This window comes from Cucurbita pepo, chromosome LG05 (genome assembly GCF_002806865.2).
Source record: "Cucurbita pepo subsp. pepo cultivar mu-cu-16 chromosome LG05, ASM280686v2, whole genome shotgun sequence".
Taxonomy (NCBI): Eukaryota; Viridiplantae; Streptophyta; class Magnoliopsida; order Cucurbitales; family Cucurbitaceae; genus Cucurbita; species Cucurbita pepo.
In genome coordinates, this window is record NC_036642.1 from 7,415,628 (window position 1) to 7,440,735 (window position 25,108).

A 25,108-nucleotide genomic window follows, 5' to 3' on the forward strand; every position below is an offset into this window, starting at 1 on the left:
GACAATGCCTGGAAACAGCCCTGGAGTTGGCCATCATTCAGTCAAGAAAAGCGGCAGCGGCGGAGGCGGTGGCGGTGCCCAATCGGAGAACAATATGGAAGGGGTGAAGGATGATGATTCAAGGACCGCCGGCAGCCGCCATGCTATCCACCGCATTGCTTCAAAACCAAATGCTTAGAACAATAAGAGATAAGAAGTTGTATTGTTTCTGCCATATTTTGTTTTGGGGTGTGTTGTGGCTTCTTCTTTCTCAGCTTTTTAGTATGGAAGTGAGTGTTTTATGAGTGTGTGTGTGCTTTTACCTCTTCTAGTGGGTTAAGTTTATGTATTTGTTCTTATGAATATTTCGTGGTATTAAACATTAAATTTTGTTGAACAAGATAGAAACCTTAATTTCATCAAACCTACCAACTTAATATAACCTCCTACTTAGTAATGTTACTCATTTGTTATTTCATGTAGTTTATTTAGTGAATAAAAAAGTGCCCATAAATTTACTTAGGTATTAAATGCAAGATGCTCATATACATTTTCATAAACTAATATTTAAAACAACAAATAAATATTTCATCATAGTCCATAGTAATATTTTTGTCAATATAATGTAATATAAAGGAAATATTAAACTTTAAAAGCAAGATGCAATAAAAGTAGACCACGTAAATAAACTATATAAAAAAATTAGTTAATGTCGAGGCCAACCAAGTTCAACCACTAAAGAATATTAATAACTCTTTCATTAAAACTTTTAATTTGAAATCCATACTTAAATGGGCCAATCTTAATGAGTATTATTCGAAATACTCTCGGCACGGTAAGACGCACTTGTACAGCGCACTTGAAAAGAGGTAAAGGTAAGACACACTTGTACAGAGGACGACAGCATCACAAGCAGAGACTGTGCATGTACATAAGATAGAAGACACACTTGTATAGAGGTAAAGGTAAGGCACACTTGTACAGAGAACGACAGCATCACAAGCAGAAACTGTGCATGTGCATAAGATAGAAGACACACTTGTACAAAGGTAAAGGTAAGGCACACTTGTACAGCGCACTTGAAAAGAGGTAAAGGTAAGGCACACTTGTACAGAGGACGGCGACATCGCAAGCAGAGACGGTGCATGTGCATAGGGTAGATTCATATTTAAATTTTTTTAGGTTAGGCATAGGGTAGATATTTAAATTTCTAATTTTATGTTAGAATAGGTTGTTATGCATTTCCTTATTTGCACTTGCACGGAGGACAACAACATCACAAGCATAGACTGTGGCATGTGCATAGAGTAGATTCATGTGCATAGGGTAGAGACATGTGCATAGTGTAACCTTATTTTAAATTAATTTGTGTTGCTTTTATTTTTTCTATATTTCAGTATTTTGTATTTAAACACGTAATACCATGACTGTGATTTCCAGAAAATAGTATGTTTTAAATATTTTCGACATCCATACTATAGATGAAATTTACTTTTAAGAGTTATATTTCCACATTAGAGACGAGCACGAGACGTTAGTAGCAATTCTGAGTACGTAAACATTTAGGGTCGTTACATTTTTAGTATGGAGAAAATAATAATGTGAAAAATTAGCGGATAAGCGTTTGAATTGGGATACAAATAAAAATATGTAGCTTAAGAATTGTATAATGATGCATGCTTATAAAATTTTGATACGGTCATGGGACAACGTAGAGTTGAAGGCAACGACGACAAAGAATATATTAAGGTACATACAAATATTGAGTACAAATAATTTATTTAGAGAGAGAAAAAGGAAATAGTAATAAACACTGAAAAGGGAATATAAAAAAGGTTACCATTTGCGGCAAAGGAAACCCATTAAATATTTGTTAATAAATTAAACATCACGCCTTTTCATATCTCCTTTTCTCTTCATTTTTTTTTTATTTTTTTATTTTAAATTTAATTAATATATTTATTTCAAAACATGATCTTAAATGATGCATTTTCTATAGATTTAGTCTTCCACTTGGTAGAGGAACTCAAGTTGTGGGAAAAGTCAAAATTATACCAACACATCTCTCCACAGCCTATGTTAAGACTGAACTATTGATGAACGATTCTAAGATGTAAGCCGAAGTCAACTCTCCTTAAGTGGAGGCAGTTGTAACAATAGATCCAATTCACCCATAATTGAGGAAGAGATAGACCGGGAGCCGAAGGGTAAGATCAAAGAGCACCCCAACAAAAGAGTAGAGTCTTAGGGTGAGGGCCCTACAATCAAAATTACTTCAACCGACCACCTACCTCTTGAGGGAGCCATAGAGTATACGAGTGCCCAAGAGAGCGACCCTTCAAGCTGCATTAGACGTAGACTCAGAATCGAAATTGGAGGCGGTAAAGTAGAATATCATCATCCGAGAGCATAGACAACCCTAGTATGGGGTCCTTAAATATTTGTTTGCCCTAGGGGGAGTCAAAAGAGCCCATTGAAAAGGGTCTCATGAATGGAGAGGGGTGGGTTAACCATAGATTGACTAAAAGCATAATGGTCAACTCTGGAATCACCCACAATTTTATGACTGAGATCGAAGTCAAATGATTGAACATAAATTGGCACCGAGACTCAGGGAAGATGAAAATCGTCAACTCCATGGCCCTACCTATTTTGGGAGTAGCAAAGAGTGTCTCCCTCAAAGTGACATGTGCTTACTTATAAAATGTTTCGCCATGGTCATGTTTGTCCAAGGCATGTTATCCATGGTTGCATACCCGTTGCATATCAAACCCCTCATGTCAAGGCGTGTTGTTCATGGTTGTATACTCGTTGGATATCAAACCCCTCGTGTTGTACTACTTTACCACGTTCTTTTACAGCTCTAATGATGTACAATTTCTTATTGTATTTTTTTTTTTTATTAGTATGACACTTCGCTAAAATCATGTCTACGCTTGGTAGACTTGAAATGCCTTAGAATGTGCAGTAGGGGATGCGACTAGTAGTCAATTCTTTCTACTCTGAGTTATATGTTGTCTAAGTAGTTGTGTTACTTTTTTTGCATGCTAGCTTATAACATTGCTTTCAACGTTGCTTTCAACCTTGCTTTCAAACTCTCTTTCTAAAATCTTCCTGCCCCAATTTTCTAAAACTTTTTTCTCAAGACGAGGTCAGAGGCATAGGTATACGTTGTTCGGCCGAAGGCAACACGAATTCGAGTTGGCTAACTCACTTAATGGTGGGAGTGAATGTCGCACAATAGCTTGCAAGCATCCCAAAAAATGTGTGATTGTGACACTGTGCAGCTGTAGTAGGTGTCCTTTAGAGCGAATCGTCTTCTTTCTTGTCATTTTAATATTATTTTAAATGTCACGAATACTTTTGAAAGTATTCTTTTGAAAGTATGTTTATGTCAGATTTACTATTGGGTTTGAAACTTTAAATTCTTTGCATCTCATTTTACCAATTAAAAAAAAATACCGCCTTTTAAACCTGGAGTCTACGAGACATCCCTATTGTTAGAGACATTAAAAAGCGGGTCATTGCAAAAACTTATCATCTAACTCAAAGTTCCTTGCTTTTATATGAAAAAATGTTGGGAAGAGAATAAATATTGTCAAATACTCATTAAATGACTATATTGTTGTGGTAAAAAAACGCAATCACATAGAGATCTAAATTTGTGACTTACTTGAGACTCTACTTTTATTTTTGGGTCTTATTAGATGCATAGTGCTTGACTCACAATCCACACATGCACATTAATCTACTAAGCACGCTCAGGCTAGTGCACGTTCATGTAACAAAAATCAATGAAAAAGAAAAAATAAAAATAATATATCATGAGTGAACGTATTTGTAGAATACATAACGAGAAGTAATACATGACTATATGAGCATACAAGAAAACCATTAGTTAGTGAAATGATGCATATAAATATTTTCATACATTTCATAATTTTAACTTCTCATCCAACATAATTCATAGCTATGTTTAATTTATGAGCATAGTCGGTAGCATCCCAACTGCAAATCCACTTGCCTTGATAAGCTTAACAAATGCTTCTACACTCAAGTTAACTGACCGTCACATAAGTTCAACCCATTCAAAACAATCCAGAAATTGTTCTTAAAGCCAAAGCCTAATCATAAAGCTACAACCACCTAATTCATATAAAAATCAGTGAGAAATACCATTGAATAAGCTAAACAAACTCAAATCGGTTGAATTGAACTTGAAGCGGCTAATCGAGTCAATTGACAATAGAATGAGTGAGTTGTGCATCTAGGCTAAGCCTCTATGTAGTGAGCTTGGCCTGATGTCTGGGACATGGGTTGAACCTTTGGGCTTGGGTTGGTATTGGCTGAGTAGGGATCGTGAGCTTGGGCTTAGCTAGGATGATGGTCGATGTGTTGAGCTGTTGAGAACGTGTTGGCTTGGAAAGGCTAAATCTGGTTGCTAGATATCTTGAAGGTTGGATCTTGTAGGCTACTATGGGCTTCTTCTCCTTTACTCCAGAATTCAAATTTTTACACGACAAAGCTTTAAGAATGGCAATCTACTTCCACGGTGGTTTTGCACACCTCGTTAAACAACAAATTCAAATTTTTGAACTGTTATCAAAGCAAACTGTGATTGTACTCTACAGTTGACATGGAAGGCCATTTTTTATCAAATAAATAGATTGATATGGTGTTTTATTCATTCATACCCACTTACTTAACTCAAGTAATTACAAGACCCGGAAGCCTTGAAACTGACAGCAATCAAATAAATACATTATGCCTACAGCTTATGGTGTTTTATTCAGATCACCAAATCAAATTTTCACCACAGATAACCAAAAAACAATAGAAGAACTAACCTTGAACTCAAAATATAATATCCTCATCCTTCTCACCAGCTGCAGACAATAGACTGTAAGCTGAACTTATGGAGACGCCCTTCTGCAATGACACCTTCTCAGCAAGCTGTTCCTCCGCATATAGCTTGGCGTTGGCTCGTTGTCTCTCGATTTCCCTTCTCTTATAACCCTGAATCTTTTTCAGTCTAAAGAAATCCTCCCTTTCTAGCTCGTCCAGCTCTCCCTTGATGTAACTTATAGTATTCTCTATCCTTGGCTTCACCACATTCTCTAGAGCGTTAACCCTGCGGTTTGTGGTTTTAATTGCCTCGTCAAGAGTCAAAAATGACGTCTGAAGTGAAGCAAGCTCAACAAGAACCTCAATTGCCTTTACATACGCGCCACGACATAGCTGGATCTGTTGTCCACCCCTGGCTAACCCTGTGAGATCATTTTTGGTCTCACCATCCGAATAATGTTCGAATTTCGGGAGTTTTACACCAGCAATGTTGTCCTGCCGAGATCGAATCTTAATAGCTGCATTTTGGACATTCTCAAGGACGATATGCTTGATGTTGTCACCAGCAACATATTTCGCTTCAGTAAGAGAAAATGAAGATGTCTTCATGACTTCTCCCATTGATTCCTTAGCCGAGACAATCTTCTTGAGTATCTGACGGAACTGAACAGTCAAAGCATCACTCTTCTTCTTGAGGAGAGCATGACCTCTGGTTGCACCAATAAGACGAGCTTTCATCGCTCCAAGCATTGTCACTGTTGGAACTACATTCAAACGCTGGGTTTGGCCCGACATCTTTTTCAATATCTAACAACAAGAAGACCAAGCAAGGTTGCTATCAGGGAAATATAACACAATCACTTGCAATGTATAGTTGCATGAAAGTAAAAGTCAGCACACTTGGGTCTACTTCGGAACATCCTGATTGTAACAATGAATCAATTATGCAATGAACGAAATTTAACCACTAACGTAAAACAAGTGAAAATACTTCATCAGAAGTCCATCATATGTCGTCCTTAGCACCATTAAAGTCACAAGGTTTGTAGTCATTTGCTGTTTGCAAGGGGGGTTGGGACATGAATAACTAGTAAGCAAGCACACCAAAGGAGACAGGCACAACTTTCATGTGATGTCACAACAAATTAAGTCACACAAGATGCTCCTTAAATATTGTATAAATAGTCAATCCTAACGAAAAAAAACCCCGACACCACAAGTGACATATCAGCCCTTGACTGATATGAATCCAACCACTATTCATTGCATGTACCTGAAGGAGCAATTACAAGAAGCAAGGCAAAGAAGATTTAAGTATCAAATCAAAAAAAGAATAGAGTGAGTCATCTTGGAATCTAAGAGTGACCATCATAGACTCCAAGTTCGATCTAAGAGTTATTCACCATTCTAACTAGCACTTGGTTGGAATCATTCGTTAAACTAGCTTTTATTCGTGAAATTTTCCAAGGATCTTAGAAAGACCTCTATCTTTGCAAAATCCAGCAATGCTGACGCTTATCATATGATCAAAGGCATTGATATTCACCTATAATCCTTTCTTTCCTCACATACAGATTCTATACCCTTGCACCACATATGCTTTTCACATTACATCTAACATGTATAGCCCTATGCTTTTTAATCATGAAACGTGTAGTGTTTCAATGTTTACACAAAAAACACAACCCCAACAACTAAAGAGCCACATAACAAAGGTCAACAAGTTTCTGTAAGGAATGTTCTCACAATCCTATTAAACCCATTCATCAATCACATGAAATTTTGAGCATGATAATACCCAAGCCAAAGTTCACATAGCAACACATGAAATTTTCAGCATGCTTTTCCAATACATATCATCATTCAAGGCAATTGAAACAGTGCATATCAAATTCCAATCAGTGGTTTACTTACTGTGCTAAGCGCTCCTAAAATCGGATGGAACCGATACTAAACCTTTAGTAATTAAAAAAGAGCTTAAGGAAGTAGAATAATGGGGATTTGGCAAGAAAATTGTAGATTCAGATCTAAAGAGGATCCCCAGTTCAGATCTGGTTTGTGCGAATCGAGGGGGAAAGAATACTAAGGTGTTGGCGAAAAGATAGGTTATAAATGAGAAGAAAACTTAAGGTTTTAAACTCCATTTGAGAGAATTGATTAAGGACCGAATTCATGAAATCATAAGGAAAAATCCCTTTCTTCAGTTCAATCCGTGTAGATTATGGAGGCAAACCGAAACCAAAACCAAAAAAAAATCTCAAAATGTAAGCAAACACCCAACAATGGTAAATTAAGTAAAACGAAGAGGCAAAAGGAGAATTAAAGAAGAAGCTAACCTGCGGCCGAGAGGGAGAAATGGAGAAGAAGGAAAGGGGAAAAGGAAAATGGTGCAGACGGTGTGCGTGGGCGGGGCGGTGGCCGTGGACGTGGGCGTGGCCGTGGACGTGGGCGTGGCAGTGGGAGGGAGAAGAGAGGAAAGGGTGAGAACTGGGAAGGATTTTGGAGTTTTCTGATTACTTAATTATTTATAAATATTAATTCACAGTAAACAATAATGGAAATGACAGAGGTTCTTATTTTCCACTTTATTAATATATATATATATAGCTTATAATATTTTGTGACTAATATTTTTTATCTCCTCTATTAACCATAAGGGTAATTTTTTATATTTTAAAAAAGTCAAAAGTGTATTGATAGAAAATTTTAAAATAATGTCCAAATTTTTTAGTACAAAACATATTGTATTATTAAAATCAATTTTCATATAAAGTTTTAATAAACTCATATTGATTTAATGATTCTAAAAATACCAAATCTATTGATGAGATTTGTGGCGGTAAGAATGCACATTTGGCATCACAACATCAAAACGTTTTAGTTACTGTAAATAAATAACACACATCTAAATATTTTCCTTCCTTTCATAAAATTTTAAGAAAATACACTCATCCCTATCCATACCACAAATAGGATACGCATTAGTATAATTGTATAGTGTTAGACGAACACAATTATCTACAATGGTATGATATTGTCCACTTTGAACATAAGTTCTCATAGCTTTGCTTTGGGCTTCCCCAAAAGGCCTCACACCAATGAAAATAGTATTCCTTCATGATCATTCCCAGCGCCAAAAGATGAAGGATGATAGAGAATTAAGAGGAAGAAAAAATCATTAGCACTATATAGCCTTTAATCACAATAGTACAATTGTACAAAGCTAAAGCCAACTCTACCCATCACTAACCATAAAAAGTAAAAAAAATGAAAATGTAAAGAATTTATATGTAACAAACTAACACAGTGATGGTCAAAACAAAAAAAAAACACATACAAACTATATAACACAAAACATCAACAACTCAACAGTTCTTCAAATGCATTCTGTTGCACCCGCTTTGAATCATGAAAGTTCATCTCGAATTATTTTTATTTTAGCCAAACGGAGAAGGTACAGGTTCTGCAAGAGCATCTGATCTTTTTATGCTTCCCATGCCACAGATAATGCATCCAGGAGAAGTTAGAGCTGAGAATTTAGCTCCACAAAGATCGCATACATCATAACCAATGGTTGACAGTCGGCTGAGCGTGGCAGCACAGAACATAGAGGGATCTTCCATTGGATCAATGGACTTATTCATCAAACCCCTTTGAACACAAATGTCAATGAGGCTCCTCAATTCAGCTTGCTTACTTGCAGGAGCTTTGGAGAAGAGAAGTTCAAGCATCTGTTTAGAATAAGAGTAATTCTGAACCTCCATATTACGTTTTATGGCAGTTCGAATGCAATTTATTCGATGCTTTGCCAGAAGAGGCAAAGAACCCAGATGGCGTGATAGCCTGCCCATCTCGTCTTTCGCACTCAGTGCACTTGGACCTTGAACTTTTTGTAATCGTCCGATTTCCTGCAAAAAATGAAATTAATCATGGTCTGGGATGCTATAACATTAATAGTCATTTGCTTTTATTTCCAACTAACCAAAATTTTAATCGCCAGAAAACATATTAGGGTACTGAAGGACCTCAGAAATCATTTATAGACAGAATAAAGATAACAGTTACCTGAAGAAGAGTAACAGCTATCTTGTACTGTGCACATATGGTTGCTTGAGCTTTAATATCAGCTTCACGAGAATGGTCTTTGGCAAGTGCAAGAAAAGCTTCATCAAAGCACGACAAAGCATCTGAAAGATGATTCTGTTCTAGATGCGCTAGCCCAGTCTTGAAGCATACTGAAGCAGCAGCGCCACGGGGAACCTGCATTAGCAAATTAAGGTTGAAATTGATTAAGAAGAAAGAAACTATGACAATAGATGGAACGCTACTGTTAGAGCTAGAGAAGAAGGATGGCGATGCACATAATGGAGCATATAAACAATTGTAGATTTGTGAACCTGTCCAGGTCGCACTGAAGTTGCTTGAGGTGGAGGAGGCTTTCCAGAGTCAACAGAATTTGGAACTCCTAGGACACTGAGATCAAGAGGCTGTGAGGGAAGTGAAGGCTGAGCTGGCTGAACTGGCTGAACTGAAGGCAGTATGGCAGAAGCCTGACCCAAGGTCTGTGGTGGTACCCCACCATCAGGTAGTCCGATTGATTCAAATGGCACAGCTGGTTGCTGGGTGACTTGAGGGGGAACACCACCATCTGGAAGGTCAACATTAACTCCAGGTGCATTAACCTGGTTGGAAGAGACCATGTTGGTCTCAACTCCACGGGAAGAAGGATCTAACTGTGAAAGGTAAGTACCAGGAGGAGGAAGGGAAGCTGCAATCTGAAAAGAAGGAATTGTATTTTGGAAAAAGTCCTCTGGAATGGGTCTGGCCGCAACTCCTACACCCGTGGTGCCCTGGGTTGGAGGCTGCAACACTGGTACTGGTGGCGGCATCAATGAATTGGTACCAAAAGGATCAGATGGGGCAGCAGAAACGATTGGAGCTGTTAAAGCAGCTGTAGCAGGAGGTTGGGATAAATTTTGCACAAGGTCCTGGGTGTTACCAGTCAAAGACTTGGTTCTGCTAAAGGGTGGACCAAATCCTTCCCCAAGTTTAAATTGCATTGTAGCTTCTTTAATCTTTTTCACATCAACCGTTGGAGATGTAACTGGTTTATCTCGTATTCTAATATGTAGCTTTCGAGCTTTTGAAACATTCTCTTCATCACTACTGCTCCCATCATTAGCCGTACCATACATCGTTTTCTTGAATTCTTCTTCTGCTTTAGCTTGTTCATCTGCAGATGTTGAACTGGAAGATTGTTTCATAAGAGTTTCCAATCCCATCAAATTATCCTTTGGCTCACCATCAGAAGATGCTTTGGATTTGTTGGAAATGGATTTTGCTAAAGGTGTTTGGAGCCCAGAGGACTTATCAACACTTCCACCAGCAGGTGTAAAAGATTTGACCAGGCTGTCCTCACTGACTACTTCAACAATATTGCCTCTACCTTTGACTGAGCCAAGGTGAACACCAATATGATCAGCAACAATTGAAGGTATAGAACCATCGTCAGTTTTCATATATGGCAACACTTCTGCAGCCAGTTCCCATTGAGGTATAGCCTTCAAATTGGTAGGAGTTTTGATTTCCCAGTTTCCACCACCCCATTCTGGACCTTTGGGAACCATGCTCTCAGCAGCAAAATTAGCAAAAATTCCTTGTGTCCATCCTGTAGAGCGGACTCTTAAAATTCGTTCACAATATCGCCTCAGTTCAGAATCTGTGCCATCCTCTTCCAATTTTTGAGCTAAACGACGTAATGCACTGGGGTTAAGGTGGCAGATAAACAAATCGAGTATGCTTTCATTGTCTGCTATAACTTCAAAAGTTTCTTTGGCACTATCGAACTGCCCAAACCTGCAAGCTTAACTCGGTTACTATAGCAGTAAAAGGGAATTTTCACAAGTTCCAATACAATAACGAGGGAACCACAATTCATTCGATTTTTTTAAGAAGCATTTAAAGCAGCATATGACCAAAAGCGACCAAGCCTTTTCGGTAGAAAATGAATTCAAACAATAGGATAAATATAAGCAAAGAAGATAAGATTAAAGAAAACAAAATCCAAAGGGAAGAATGCTAATGCAGACCCAGTACTAAGAAACAATGAATTTTTAGGTACTGAATCAACATCTTCTGCCCGCAACAAAGAAAACAAAAAGAGAAATATGATCTTATCTGCATACTTGATACATGCGTAACCCAACTGGCGGAATCGATGGAACAAATGAGAGGTTGGAGGGCATCTTGGGTAATCTCTAGAACGTAAGAATTCGTCCTTTAAAACGGATAAAGCAGTAGAAAAACGAAGGGCTTTAATAGCATAAATACCCCGCAACACCTGAGTTCATTGAGCAACAGATGAAGAAAGTTATCGATTAAAAAAAGATAGGTTTGGAAAGTACAGTGGAAGATAGAAAATAAAGAATCATCCATCACTCACCTGAGTAAACTGTGGACCAGCTTGGGACAAGGACACAGCAAGATCTCCACAGACAGGAGGGCCACCAGCTAAAATATCAAGCGACCTTGGAGTGATACGCAAGCTGTCAAATCTTCATGGTGAAACAAGAAAAGTAAGATTTCATTACTTCAGATGAATTCAACACATAAGGTAATAAAATGCATTAGAAAAACATATTGTATTATATATAAGATCTTATTTAGGCTCTAAAATCAAGAAGACTGCATATTCTGGAGAACCAAAAATATCTGCAGATGTGAAGAAGAAAACCTTGATGTAATTTGATATAATATTTCTGAAAGATCAAGCTTCTGCTCAAATCGTTGTTGCATTGTAGCAAAACCAATTAAAAGAGGTTCAAGAAGTCCAACAAGACAACTCCTTATCTCCACTCCCTTCTTCTGTCTGGGGTTTATGTCTGTTGGATTTGCAAGCAATAACCGATCATTCAAAGCACCAGCAAGAACTGCACAGAAGTCACACCTTTGCTGGTCAGACTTATACAAGGAAAGTACTATATTTCTGACTATTACATAGTTGACAAAAACATTAAAAGTATAGTAAGGAGCAGAATAATATGCAGTCAGAATAAAGAAAATCAACACCTACATTGTGAAACGCACCTGCATAAGGCATACTGATCGAAAGAATGGTACTCACTTTGCCATCCCAGCCAAGCACACTAATCGCTGTTGCTGTAGAAAAGACAAGCGCAGGTCCAATCCACAGCAGGGACCGATAGTGCACATTAGTTAAGTGTTCAACCATTTTCTTTTGACCAGAAAGGTTCACAATTCATGGACTAAGATCCAAGTGTTATAAAAGGCTTAACTCATGTTTTGAGAATATATTGCAATATTCATTAATATTATTTATAATGGTACAAATTTCCGAGAAGTTACAGAATTTAGGTAAATACGAATGGTCCTACTTTATTTTCCCCCTAACTCTTAACTTGGTTTCAAGTTCTATTGCTTGCCAAAAACAGTTTGATTATTCCCAAAAAAAAAAACTCAGCTAGATGTATGACTCTCTGTTGCATCACAATAGGTAAAAACAAATGAGCACTTAGTCTCGTTTCATTTCTTTCATGAAAAATGTTGTTTCTTGTTTTTTAAAAGAAATAAATAAATAAATAAATAAAAGAGCGAGAGATAAACAAAGAACAGCTTTATCAACTAATGTCAAGGATATTGAAGGAATTCCCTTATCAAATTTTGCATAGCTGCTTGCCAATATATCAAGATCAGCTGAAATCATAAGCACTCTCTGGGTGGTTAGTATTCCAGCAACAAGCCCTCTAAGTGTTTCTTGCCAGTGAACCTGCAAAAAAAAAAAAAAAAAAAAAAAAAAAAAAAAAAAAAAAANGATAGTTTTCTCCATGACCATGCTGAAAATGATCGGTCATCAGAAGAAGAAAGTCTTTAAAAGTTGATTGCTTTTCATTGGGATGGGGGGAGGGGGTGAGAAACAAGAACTTGATGTATATTATGCACAAAGCCAAAGAAAATCCTAGGGGCAAGGGGGAAGAGAGAAGCTTTCCCACAAAACACTGAAGAAGAGCTCTCCAATTGGATTGAACCATGGACAAGCTATAATTACAAAAGAATTGCAGTTCCTCAAACACCACCGTTCTGAGTATTACTACAAAAAGAGTCCAAAGATGTCTGTTTCTCATATTCCAACCCAACAGAGCCTCTATCAGCCATTCATCGATTATGTTAGGTAAGCAAAGGGAAAAATTAAATACCCCTAAAACCCATTGCCATACTACGAAACTAAAAGAACAATGGATGAACAGATGGTCATATATAGATTCAGTATTTTGACGGCACATAAAGCAAACAGAAGGAGGGACCACCCAGTGAGCACATTTTATTTGGAGCAAGTCATAAGTGTTTAGACTTCTATGGGCCAAAGACCCAAGGAAAATTTTCACCTTCGCACCATTCTTTCACATAGCATCTATTACAAAAACTAACGGGAGGGGGCTATTTCTGTGGGCTACAAAAAGGCTGACTTAGAAATGAAGGCCCTTGATTTTTCAACGGACCAAATTGCTTCGTCTTTAAAAGTTGATTGCTCAGAAGAAGATTATATGCATCACAAGGCACCGTGATTTATTTGTTAATTTAACTCATTGATTTATTTGTTATTTGAGTTATTTCAACTTGGGGGGCAGTGATAAGATATAATTGTTACAGCTTAAATCTCACGTGAATAGATAATATATGTAAATAATGCACCTATGCTAATAAATGTGAGAGAGAGCATTATCTCCTTTTCCAGCCCCTTTTATAACATGGTTTAAAGCATTAGAATTTTTTAAGCTATTAAAACTTTTTCTTCATTCTCCATGTAAGTCTATCAAGGCGTAGAGTTTCATGTCTGGATAACGTTCTTTTGATTCTCTCCTTCCAGATAAACCAAAGAAAAGTTGAAGCCACGCAATTCCACTTAACCTAGACCTTCCCTTTTAAACTCCAACCACAAGCGTTTCCAAAAGCCAATCATCCACTTGCCTAGGCAAACAAACCACATGTAATGCCACATTTGTGTGTTAGTTTGGTCAACAACCCTTCGTGTTCAAGACCATTTCTGGAGAACAGTTTCAGTTTCCTTGAAGTTCAACTTTGATTTTGTATTACTCTCCATAGCTGTGGTAGCATGGCTAAAAGAAAACTTGGGTTCCTGATGTGGTTCCAGTTATGCAATAAATCACATAGCTTAAACTAAACAACCCAAACCTACAATGATTAAGTAGAATGGCTATATTTTGTCTACAAGTGTCGCTATGCATAACCATATATAATCCACATTTACTCTCACTAAGGAATCAGCTTTCTCAAGTCTAAGCCTTCTGTAAAAATCCATAAAAGATCTTCATACTAAAAATGTAAACTCAGTCTCTTTATCGTGACACACGAGGCTTAGGCACCAACAATAAATTCCAGAGAAAAATTCACAGTTCCTATCAAAGCCACAACTCCTGCTACTCTATAAAAGCATTGAGGAATCAGCCATTCACTTCTTATTCGACTCTTTCACTTCCAGGAATCAGAATCCATATTCAACCTTTTTCATTTAACTCTTTCCCCTCCCAAATTTTCCAATCAACCATCAATGCTTCAAATGAAAAAAATAAAGTTTCAAGGGAAAATGTATGCAGTGCACATTTTGGCAAGTTTGAATGGATAAGAATTTTCAATGGCAATGAAATTTTTTAAGATAACCCCTGGGATAAATTTCTTTTCTTGCTTCTACTTGGTGTCTCTGACCAGTTTAATATCTTTGTAACTACTCTAACTACTGTAAGCACCAGTCAGAGTTTTTAAATAATTCCATTACCATCAACTTTGTAATTTCATTTACATCAACCTGGATAGCACATACTATCTTGTTGCTCTTTTACTGTTTAGAATGTTTGTCCTCAGCATATGAAATTGGTTTCAAATTATTTGAACATTTTTCTTGGTTCTCATATATAAAATGGATTCAAATGCTATTGTCCCAGTCTTTTAGGTGCCTTGCGCTAATGTCATATTTTTTTTTTTTAGGAAAACCCATTTTCTTAATCATTCCCATATCCAACTTAAATGAGAGGTCAAGTGTGTGTGTGTGTACTCTCCTTTGCTTCCCCTTTCATACTTGTACAAAAAGCACCAAGAAAAACGCTTTGATGATTCCTCACATACCAGCATGTTCTTACTGCTCTTGAGCAGTTCTGATTACCTGAAGTACAATCTCATTTACTCTCAGCTTAATTGACTTTCTCCCTTCAAACTTTGTTGGTATATAGTTACCATCAGCTGTTGAATTCCGATGTCCCTGGACCAGTTTTGCCAAGAGAATCTGGTCCCCATGAGATGCAAGCATTAATGTTGATTCTACAAATGCAGTGAATTAGTATCAGCACAATGCATTAACGGCACTAATGTAATAGATAAAATAAGGCTTGAATACATAATATCTACTCATTTACCTATTGGAGTAGAGAAGATACGATCCACTTCAGTCTCGAACATAAACGGGATAGGTTTATTGATAGAGGTGTTATTAGTATCTATCGCGTAGTTGCCTTCAAGAACTTTTTCATTGTCATTTTCTTGAGAAGTCTTTCCGGATAGTATATATAAAGCAAGTCCATTCTTATCATCATCAAGAATAGCAAATTGATTCTCATTGGGACCAATAAAAGCAGCATCTCGACCTATTGACACAAACATATAGTATTCAATTCTGTAGTCGATCATACCTGTATTTCTCATAATTTTACCATGATGCACTGAAACAAATTGAACATAAAAAGACGAACCTTTGACTGTGGTACATTTACTATTAGCTGTTGAAGAATCAGAGTTTTCCCAATAAAGAACAACTTCATTTGTGGCCCCACTGAACTCATAAGTTACAAGAAACAGACGCTGCTTTGGACTATGAGCAATGAACTTCGGATGGAATTCAACATTCCCTGGAATCTGTAAGATAAAATATTTCTCTACTTTAAAAGCCTCAAGTAAGCAACTTTTTGATTTGGATAAAATGAACACTATATCATAATGATTGAGAATACATTAGTCAGCATATTACCGATGTGTAAAGTTTCTTATAGATGCTATCTGATCCGGAGCATAGATTATATGCCATGAGGTTTTGACCATCTACATAAAAAGCCCTAACAGGATAGTGAAGAACTCGGTTCTCTTTACTGAAGAAACTCAACTCCAAATGAAAGGGCTGTCATTTTATACCGTAATGTCAGGTATCCAAGAAAACACAATATAAATGTTCCTTACAATACAAGCATTGCACTGGAAAAGATACCTGACAAACTGGAACATCCTTCAAATGATGTTTAGAGTCTAAAATTGAGATGATAGGTAACCGAGATATAGGAGCAGTTTTTGAATGGCCTTCCATAAAATGCTATAAAAGAGAACAAAAAAGGCATAAGAGTTCTTTAAATAAAGGAAACAACAGACAGAGGAGTTCAATTGAATTACATGTATATATTATGAAAAGGACAGACAAAATTCCAGGATTTTGGATCAAAGACTGGAAGTCATCAGAGACCCTTACACTTATTAGAACGAACTTTTACATATAACTCAGAACTTAAAGTTGCAAATGGAAAATAGATCTCTACAAAATGTAAAAATCACAAATAGAAAGGTAGCCTACACTGTAAAGGAAAGCCTTCCGAGCAATGTCTGATATAGTAAGCGAACTATGGCTGCCAAAAATGGTGAACAAAATAATCAGAAGTTACTCAGGAATCCTCAGTTTAAAATAACTTTTGATTGGGAAAAAAAACATTTGGATAAAGCCAAGAAAGTCATTAGTATTACCACTAACCGACCTTACTTGAACAAAATCTATTTTATAGGTTGTACCTCAGTATCTTTGTGTTATAGAGTAATGCATTATTACTAGTGTTAACTTTAAGACATGCAAACATTAGTATTTTTCATTTCCCCCTATCTGAAGTTTTATTTATTTTATTTTATTTTCCTTTTGATAAGATACCTGCAAATTACATCACTAGAACAGCAAGAACAGCCAAGGGGCCGGGGGGAAGAGAGATCTCCCTCCTAACAAGATCTAGTTATAAAAAAAACTTCCAATCTCTAAGGATCATAAAGAGGGATAATTACAAAAGAATTTACTACCGTAGTCACACCACTAAGACAGTATTATAAGTAGAATAACATTAAAAATCTCTATCCAATGGTTTGTCGTTTGGAATGATTTAGTCAACAAGAAAAGAAGTAAATAGCTGCAACCTTGGAAGATGAAACAATCTGATGACAACTCTAATATCAATGTTAATAGTAAAGATGAGGAGGAGATTTAGACCATTTCTTGATTTGGATGTCATCTTTGCATAGGGGCCATGCTACTCTACTATGTATCGTTTGAGCTTTTTTCGGATGTCCCAAAAGGGACTATAGATGAGGAGGAGATTGGTTGATTGAATCAAGAATTGGAAGCCAAAAGGCTATCCGAGACATCGTATGAAGAAAAAATTAGTGAAGATTTTAAAAATGGTAATGACCTTTCATTTCCTTCAAAGTGTCTCTTAACTGATAGCCATAAAATTAATTCTTTCATCAAAGCATCTGAAAAAGAGGATTCCATGAATTAATTTGGTGGGGTAGAATCATTGTATTTTAGATTAATCCTCAAATTGTGACTTGCGACATTTCATTGGATTAGCCATCAAAAAGCTTCAAAAACTGAAGCAGTTTATGAATCATTGTATTTCCAAGTTCAACAAACATCTGGATGTTCTTTTCTTCTTGGCAATAGATTGATGAAGCTTTTGCAGCTTGATTGGCAGTGGTTTTTGTTGCTTTGGCCATTGGTGTGTCAAGATCTTCTTAGGTGTTTTGTTCTTCAATGTCTCTCTTTTTTATTTTTTGCTCTTGTAATATTTGGAGACTTTTACTTGACTCGGTTGTTTGATTTACTTTTTCCACCCTCCCTGAACATTTTTCTTACTTTTCATCGATAAAGTTAGTATACAGTCTAAAAAAGACATGCAAACATTAGTGAATGAAGAACTCGACATCTATTTGAGACTTCTTTTACAGTAACGATATAGCATCACCCTAATTTCTTTATTTTTTTTTTTTTTTTAAGAAAAGGAAAATGAGAGAGTGGGTATTTATTATTTTGAAAGTAACCACTGAGGAAATGAGTCATACCAGCATTTAACCAAACGAAGCCTAACGCTGCGTCACTACTTTCCTTTTTCATTAATAAGAACCATGTTTTTTAATTCTAAACCTAACAAATTTCTCAAAATCAAATTCAACAGTTTACTTTCAGCTTCATCAAAGATTAAGATCAAAGACCCTAAAAAATGAAAAGGCAAAGAGTATCATAGCCTTTTCCCATTTTTTCTTGCAATTGGAAGTATTCATCTATCAACAAGTACAAATTGCAGAAGCTCACCCTTTCAGAGTATGTTCTTGCAGCTGCGCTTGGAGTTGATGGTCGGCCAATATTCCAGATGCACCCAAGGATGAAAGCTTTTCTTTCAAAACAGATGCTGTAAGCAATTCTACTGTTAGTCCATTTAGCACAACAACAGATTGGACATAACATATGAGAAGATGCCACACTTGCAAAGAAAGAAGAAAGCTTTTATGACTCCGTTAAGTTAGGTTTGTGTGGGCATGTGGCCTCGTCAAATTGTGTGGGCATGATTAAAAGGAATTTTACATCAATTAAAAAATGCAAGCTTATCACTCCATTAAGTTATAAAAGCCCCTTGAAACTTGTGGATCGTCTTAGGGAGAACTTCTCTTATTCTAACAGCACCAAACTTATATGTAGAAACTGATAGCACCAAACTTATATGTAGAAACTGATAGCACCAAACATATACGTAGAAACTGATAGGTCTAAAGTCCTTCACCCAACTCACGCTTAGCCTTCTTGGGTATAAGACAGAAAAACGTCCCAACAAGGGATTTTTCCAGGATATCTCTCTTGTAAAACTCTCTAAGACCTCGCAAAGATCGTCCTTAATAAAATCCCAACTATCCTGCAATAAGGCCATGGTAAATATTCTTATCCCATCTACGGAAATAAAGTACCCCATCTCCCCATGACTTTCTGAAATGGACACCAGGCAAGACCTTCAAGAAAAAGCTTAGGATGAATCACTGAGAAAAAGGAGAAGGCTTCCTCAATCTCTTTGTCCCCATAATAGGGTCTCTCCATTAGCATTTTCCAACGACATGATGAAATTTTTACCTCATCTCCTCTCACTATTGCATGAAAAAAGGTTGCATTGCAATCCCTTCCTTAGCCCAATTCACCTTAGCTTTCTATCTCCAACTCCTTCGAAACTGGCACCTCAAAACTCACTTTCAATTAAACATGCTCCTCCCTCGATGCCTGACTTCAAAACCCCTCCTCCTCTTGCCCATCCAGATATCATATTATTATGTAATGCATAAATTATAACTTATTTCCATCACTAAGCAGTGTGTAAGTTTGATTTATACATTTTTTCTTCTAGATGATAGATGCATAAATATGAAAAGACTGCCCAATAATATAGCGATTACCAGAAGATCCTCTTGCACTTTGCAGAACTGCAAATAGTTGTTTTCGCCCTTCCCTTGTGTATGCAGCCCTGTTTTTCACAGTATCAGCACCTGACATGTTCTGTCAACCAAACATGTGAATCTTTCTGAAAATTAACGAACAAACTAGATGATATAGCACAGGCTCACTTAACTGCAAACAGCAATGCTGCTAAATTGAGTTTAGGGTGAACTTCTAGTGCTTTGATCCTAGGTAGAGGATAAACTGTGTCTCCACCCTGCTGAGAAAGGATTCGCGGTATATCGATTGATTCAATCACTGCAAAGCATAAAGAAATATAAGAGAATAAAAACAATTAGTAAACAAAAACATAAATGAAATAATCATCGTCTTGATTGGGTTGCATTCATATTCCCTTGTTAGTCTCATTTTTCTTTTTTGATAAGACATTACTTTTATAAGACTTGTTAGGCTCATTTTCTGCTTTCTTCTCTCCCAATAGGAGTTTGTATCCTTGACCAATTTTTTTTATTTTCATCAATCAGTCAAAAAAAGTTGGTTTCTAATTTAAATAATGACAGTTCACAGACACCTTAGGACAAAAAGCACAATGAAAGAAGCAGAAGAAGAAGATAATGAACCAATAAATGATTGTCGCATTCAAAACAATCAATATTGCTGCCTAAAGGCAAAATGAACAAACCATAAGCCATATAACTTCCCCAAGGGAAGAAATTATGTAAAGAAACAACAAATGGAAGATATGATAATATTCAAACGAAAAAGCTTCAAACGTTTAGTCAATTCTTCAGAGGAATAATAAAAGGAAAAGGTAAAAAAAGAACAGAGGCCAACTTCTTTTCAACATGAAAAATCAAGATTACATTAAAAGACTAACTCATGGTGGTAATGACTTTCAAGAGGAAATACAACTCCAATAAAGAACCCAATATTCAACACCAACAACTTATATCCTAATTATAGATTTGCAGTAAAGTTATTTAAATAACATCCCACCTGCAGGTTCAAAAAAATTTGCTTGCGTGGGCGGTCTATTTGGATTCAAAATGACTCGTGTTTTCCATACTTGGAGGTTTCCATCACTGGAGAGAGTAACAAGTAACCGCAACATTGGTAGCCAAGCAACTGATGTAATCGGCTGGGAACCTGCTTGCGTACTGAAATTCCAATGGAAAAGAAGACTTTTATGATATTTTTCAACTTTTAAAAGGGGGTGAGCTATTTAAAGTGATTAATGCAATAATGAGATCTACTATTCATGATACTAAAAAAAATCCCAATGGGTCCAGCATTTCAAGCAATGATAAGAACGTTCAAAAGACTGTAGTCTGAGGCTAGTTGAGACTACATAGAAAGCTAGGTAAAGTAATAACTTCATTTATTCAACCTGGAAGACTAAAAGTAGCTTCTCCTCAAAATATTGAGTAGAATTGCATTGACATATAATCCAAGACTACACATATACACTACTTGGGAGATTGTATCTTAACAACATGTTTTGTACCTATCTTCTCATCAAAACATCAAGTAGGATAGATAACTAATCAAAAAGTTCTTAAGGTAAAGTAATAACTTCATTTATGCAACCTGGAAGACTAAAAGTAGCTTCTCCTCAAAATATTGAGTAGAATTGCATTGATACATATCCAAGACTACACATATACATACTACTTGGGAGTTTGTATCTTAACAACATGTTTAGTACCTATCTTCTCCTCAAAACATCAAGTAGGATAGATAACTAATCAAAAAGTTCTTAAGGTTACAAGAAGCAGAGATGAGCAGTCTCGTTAATACCCCCAGAGTTATGCTTAATGGTAGAAACACTCCGCAGATGAATTAGATCCAACAATGATGCAGTTTAGTTTCTTGAGCATCAATTTAATTATATAAATAAGTAGCTAGCAATAATGACAAGGGAGAAATAAGCTACTTCTTTTTTATGCAACCAGATGATGGAAAAAGGTTAAAGAATCAATGTGATGGCAAGTAAAACACGCAACAGAATACGTAACCATAATGACTCACATTCCAATCATACTAGGTCTCTCAGTTGAAACATCCCATGCCAAAAGTGTACCCCTTCGATCACCAACAAAAATCCACTCCAGAGTTGGATGAAATGCAAATGCTCCAGCACCAATGAGTTTTATAGTGTTGTCAACTGAATAAAAAAAACTTATTACTTTCATATGTGCAATATGAAGCATCTTAACAAAGAAAAAAGAAAGAATCTATTCTCATCTCACGTTGCAGAGTATAATGAACAGCATAAGTATGAATGTTATATGCCCGAATCAAACCATCAGCATAAGCCACATACTGCATGAGAAGGAAGGACAGACCCTTAGTATCAATAAACAGAAAAGAAGAAGATGTTTGAAAGTTAGCGAAGGGTAAAAAACTATTACCAATAGAGGTAGGCGAGGATGGCATGCAAGATTGACAATAGGTTTCTTCAAATCTGTCTTAATTTTTGTTGGTGTCCTACCCCCTTCGACTGTACCAACAACTGTCATGTAGCAACAAATATTCAACAGTTACACAGGCAATTATGCATCTTAGACAGCAAAAAATGCACAATAACAAAGAAGATGGAAATCCATTAAATGATGGTAGCTGACCTGTCACACTCATCCTTTTGTGGAACCCAAAGAACACAACAGGCTGTAGTGGTGTCAGTGCAAGATGCACTTCTGTATCAGAGGAAATCTGTTCCATCTTCTTTTCAGGGGAATGCAAGACACAAGTTTGCTCTGAGTCAAAGTCACAGGATCTAATTGTGCAATCCTACAAAAGGGAAGGTAAAATATACATGAACTAGGGTAAAAAAATTCCCACATAGCTAGCATTTTTACTTCTTTACAGTATTTCTACTAGATCCTGTTCCACCAGTCACGATACCTACTGAATCAGGATTACACACTAACCACCCCAACCACACACCACATAAAACCTAAATAACTGCAAAAAAAAAAAAATAATAATAATAATAATAATAATAAATAAAAAATAAAAAATAAAAAATAAAACTCCATTGCCCTGCTAATTGAGAGATTGACGGAGAGTTGTTATAGAACTTTGGAAATCTAGTAACCTGGAATGACGTTCTAAGGAGCAAACTCCAACCATCTGATCATCCATGATTCTATCTACCCTTGCAACTTTCCCTATTATTCCAACAAAATTCCCCCAAAAGAAAAGCTAAGCCTCCTTTCATCCACAACTCCAATAAAAAGGGAGTCTATTACCTAACTAACAAAAAGGACTTCAATCCAACATAATAAATCCTAGCTCATAGTTTTTTAAAAAAATAAAATGCTGCTCAACCAACAACCATAGTGAGGCATTAAACCTAATAACTTCTCAAACCTCCGCAAACAATACCTCCACCTCTACAAAAATCCCGCTGCTTTTATTCTTTCATTTTGCTTAATAAAATTTGATTCCTTGTAAAAAAAAAAAAACAATAATAGAGAAAAAAAAATATTAAAAATACTCAAGAATGTTGAAAAATCCCATATACAGTGGATCACCTGAAGCATTGCAATCACAGCATGCCCACTTTTGGGGCTATAAGACATGCGAACAACTCGAGCACCAATGTCAATGGAAGAGATCTTGCAACCAGTTAATGCATCACATTCTGTGGACAAAAAAGTAACGTGGAAAAACATCATTAAAACATGTAACAGCGGGCATAGCCAAATAGAAATATGTAACAATAAGCATACATCTCAAAAACTGATTAATGAGGTTGCCAGATGCTAAGTTTATAACATTACAGCCACCAATAATGATGTTTTCCCATTATTCAGTAACCGTGTCAAAAACTAATTTTCCCTCGAGTGAGGCAGGCACAAAAAAGAGGTCGAGCAGAAGCCTGGTCCATAGGTAAAAAAGATTTTTCTGCCAATTCCAGCTCGGAAAATCTAAGTACCAACTACGAGTCTAAAATCACAATAAACCCTAGTAGTGGTCTGATCACTCGAATCCCTAACATGGCTACGAGCACGGTATCAGGACTTAAAGATCACAGTATGTTCCCAATCCCAGAAAAATAGTCCACGAGAAAAAGTACACAGTTCTCTCCTTCTACTCTTAACTTTCACCATCAAATATTTCCACATTAGAAAGAGAATAATCACCACTTTTCATAAGTTAGTAGCCAATAACGTTTACAGAGTGACCTTGTCATTAGAATGTTTACCTAATTGTCGTAAAATCAGAATTAAACCGCTCAAATTGGCAGAGAGAAGCAGAACTGTAAAAGATATACAGTAATGAAATAGATCACAAAGGAAATGACTACTGACCAACGATGTAGGTCCCGATGGCGACGGCAACGAGTGCTTGATGGGGATGAAATGCAGCAGCATGAGGTTGTAATGGTTTCAGACCTCGCCCTACATGCCGTAGATCCAGATGGTGAATCGTGTTCCACTCCATTTTCTACCGAGAGTTCAGCTTCACAGATTTCTCGTCATATAACTAAAGACGGAGTAGAACTTGAATTTAAGAATTGAAACCCCAGCTGAGAAAAGTTGTAAATCAAACTGGATGAGGAAGAATAACGGAGCGACGAAGCTAGATCTTCAATGGAGGAATGATTCGAATGGAGCCTGCTGAATTAGCGAAGGATCTGGTTCGGTTTACTCTACTCCATCTCTGTATCTTCTTCCTCTGGAGGTGTAGTTCGAGGGGAACGAAGAAACAGAACTGGTCTCTAATGGGTTCGAACCCGTCTATGTAGCTTTGTCATTTCCACCCAACCGGGAGGTGACAGGTCATAGCCCACCGTCAGTCTCCAATGTATTTTTACTTTAATTTCCAATATAATAACATATTTTAATTTTCTTTATTATCATTTCCTACGTTGATAAATTTATTTTATTATTTAATAAATAGTGTAATTGTATTTTTTTTTTTTTGTTGTCTAATTTAATGTTTAAAAGACAATAGGATTTAAAAAAATATTCTTCTACAAATTTTAGATTAAAATTCACATTTATAAAAATAATAACATGAAAGCAAGATACAATCAACAATTATATTATTTCAATTCCATCTTTGTCCAATCGTGACATAGTTTGTACAAACTGGACTGACTCGATGACTCTAAAAAAACGGGTAAAATTTTTGCAAAATAAAATAAGCTAAATTTAAAACATAACAAATATTATATTTATATTATATAAAAATAAAGTTTATATATAAGTATTTAAAACACAACATACCATTTAAAACACAAAATAAGGAACGAACACAAAATATTTTAAAATAAAAGAGTTGAGTACGACGGGTGAGGCTTGTCTATGGCACCTGCTCCAGAGTCCGCTCCCGACTTGACCAACTCCTTAGGAATGAGTACAAAGACTCAATACTTGTAGGCTATTAATCGTGTCCTTAATATGCTAAGGTACCACACTTTTTTTTTTTTTTTTTTTTTTTTTTTTTTTTTTTTTNCTTATCCTGATCTATCATGAGGAACGAACTTGGTCCTTGGATTCTAAAACCCTGGTTATCCTTTAAGGGTCTTGGTACTATAGTTCTTGTTTCTTTGTTCTTGGTTATTGTTCTTAGAACTTGGATCTTGATTCATGTCCTAGTCCTTGATGTTTGTCTTATTCTTGGTACTTTCTAGGTTTTGTTCTATTCTTGGCTCTTTCCCCAAGACACTCCCCCTAGAATTTACGGTACTAGACATGAATCTGACAACTTGTGTTCAAGGCTTCATGC

General features: G+C 36.4%; 2 protein-coding genes and 1 non-coding gene across 3 annotated transcripts; all 3 read right to left on the reverse strand.

The window, feature by feature from the left end:
* Nucleotides 1-4,549: 4,549 nt before the first annotated feature.
* On the reverse strand, nucleotides 4,550-7,333 carry LOC111796096 (V-type proton ATPase subunit D-like). The gene is made up of 2 exons (XM_023678787.1): nucleotides 7,161-7,333; nucleotides 4,550-5,631 (listed from the first exon to the last, which is right to left on the reverse strand). The coding sequence occupies exon 2, from the start codon at nucleotides 5,617-5,619 to the stop codon at nucleotides 4,834-4,836; it is 786 nt and encodes a 261-aa protein (XP_023534555.1). The 5' UTR covers nucleotides 5,620-5,631; nucleotides 7,161-7,333; the 3' UTR covers nucleotides 4,550-4,833.
* Nucleotides 7,334-7,982: 649 nt separating this feature from the next.
* On the reverse strand, nucleotides 7,983-24,097 carry LOC111795877. Its single transcript, XM_023678504.1, has 24 exons — nucleotides 23,686-24,097; nucleotides 22,906-23,015; nucleotides 21,994-22,159; nucleotides 21,781-21,881; nucleotides 21,619-21,691; nucleotides 21,398-21,533; nucleotides 20,366-20,526; nucleotides 19,542-19,666; nucleotides 19,369-19,468; nucleotides 18,245-18,341; nucleotides 16,469-16,520; nucleotides 16,112-16,213; nucleotides 15,878-16,024; nucleotides 15,603-15,765; nucleotides 15,270-15,497; nucleotides 15,020-15,174; nucleotides 12,482-12,610; nucleotides 11,911-12,028; nucleotides 11,558-11,753; nucleotides 11,267-11,378; nucleotides 11,010-11,164; nucleotides 9,222-10,680; nucleotides 8,890-9,084; nucleotides 7,983-8,732 (listed from the first exon to the last, which is right to left on the reverse strand). The coding sequence occupies exons 1-24, from the start codon at nucleotides 23,816-23,818 to the stop codon at nucleotides 8,262-8,264; spliced, it is 4,884 nt and encodes a 1,627-aa protein (XP_023534272.1). The 5' UTR covers nucleotides 23,819-24,097; the 3' UTR covers nucleotides 7,983-8,261.
* LOC111796275 lies at nucleotides 17,132-17,233 on the reverse strand. Its single transcript, XR_002815320.1, has one exon. It is a non-coding gene; the product is annotated as a U6 spliceosomal RNA (small nuclear RNA).
* Nucleotides 24,098-25,108: the final 1,011 nt, after the last annotated feature.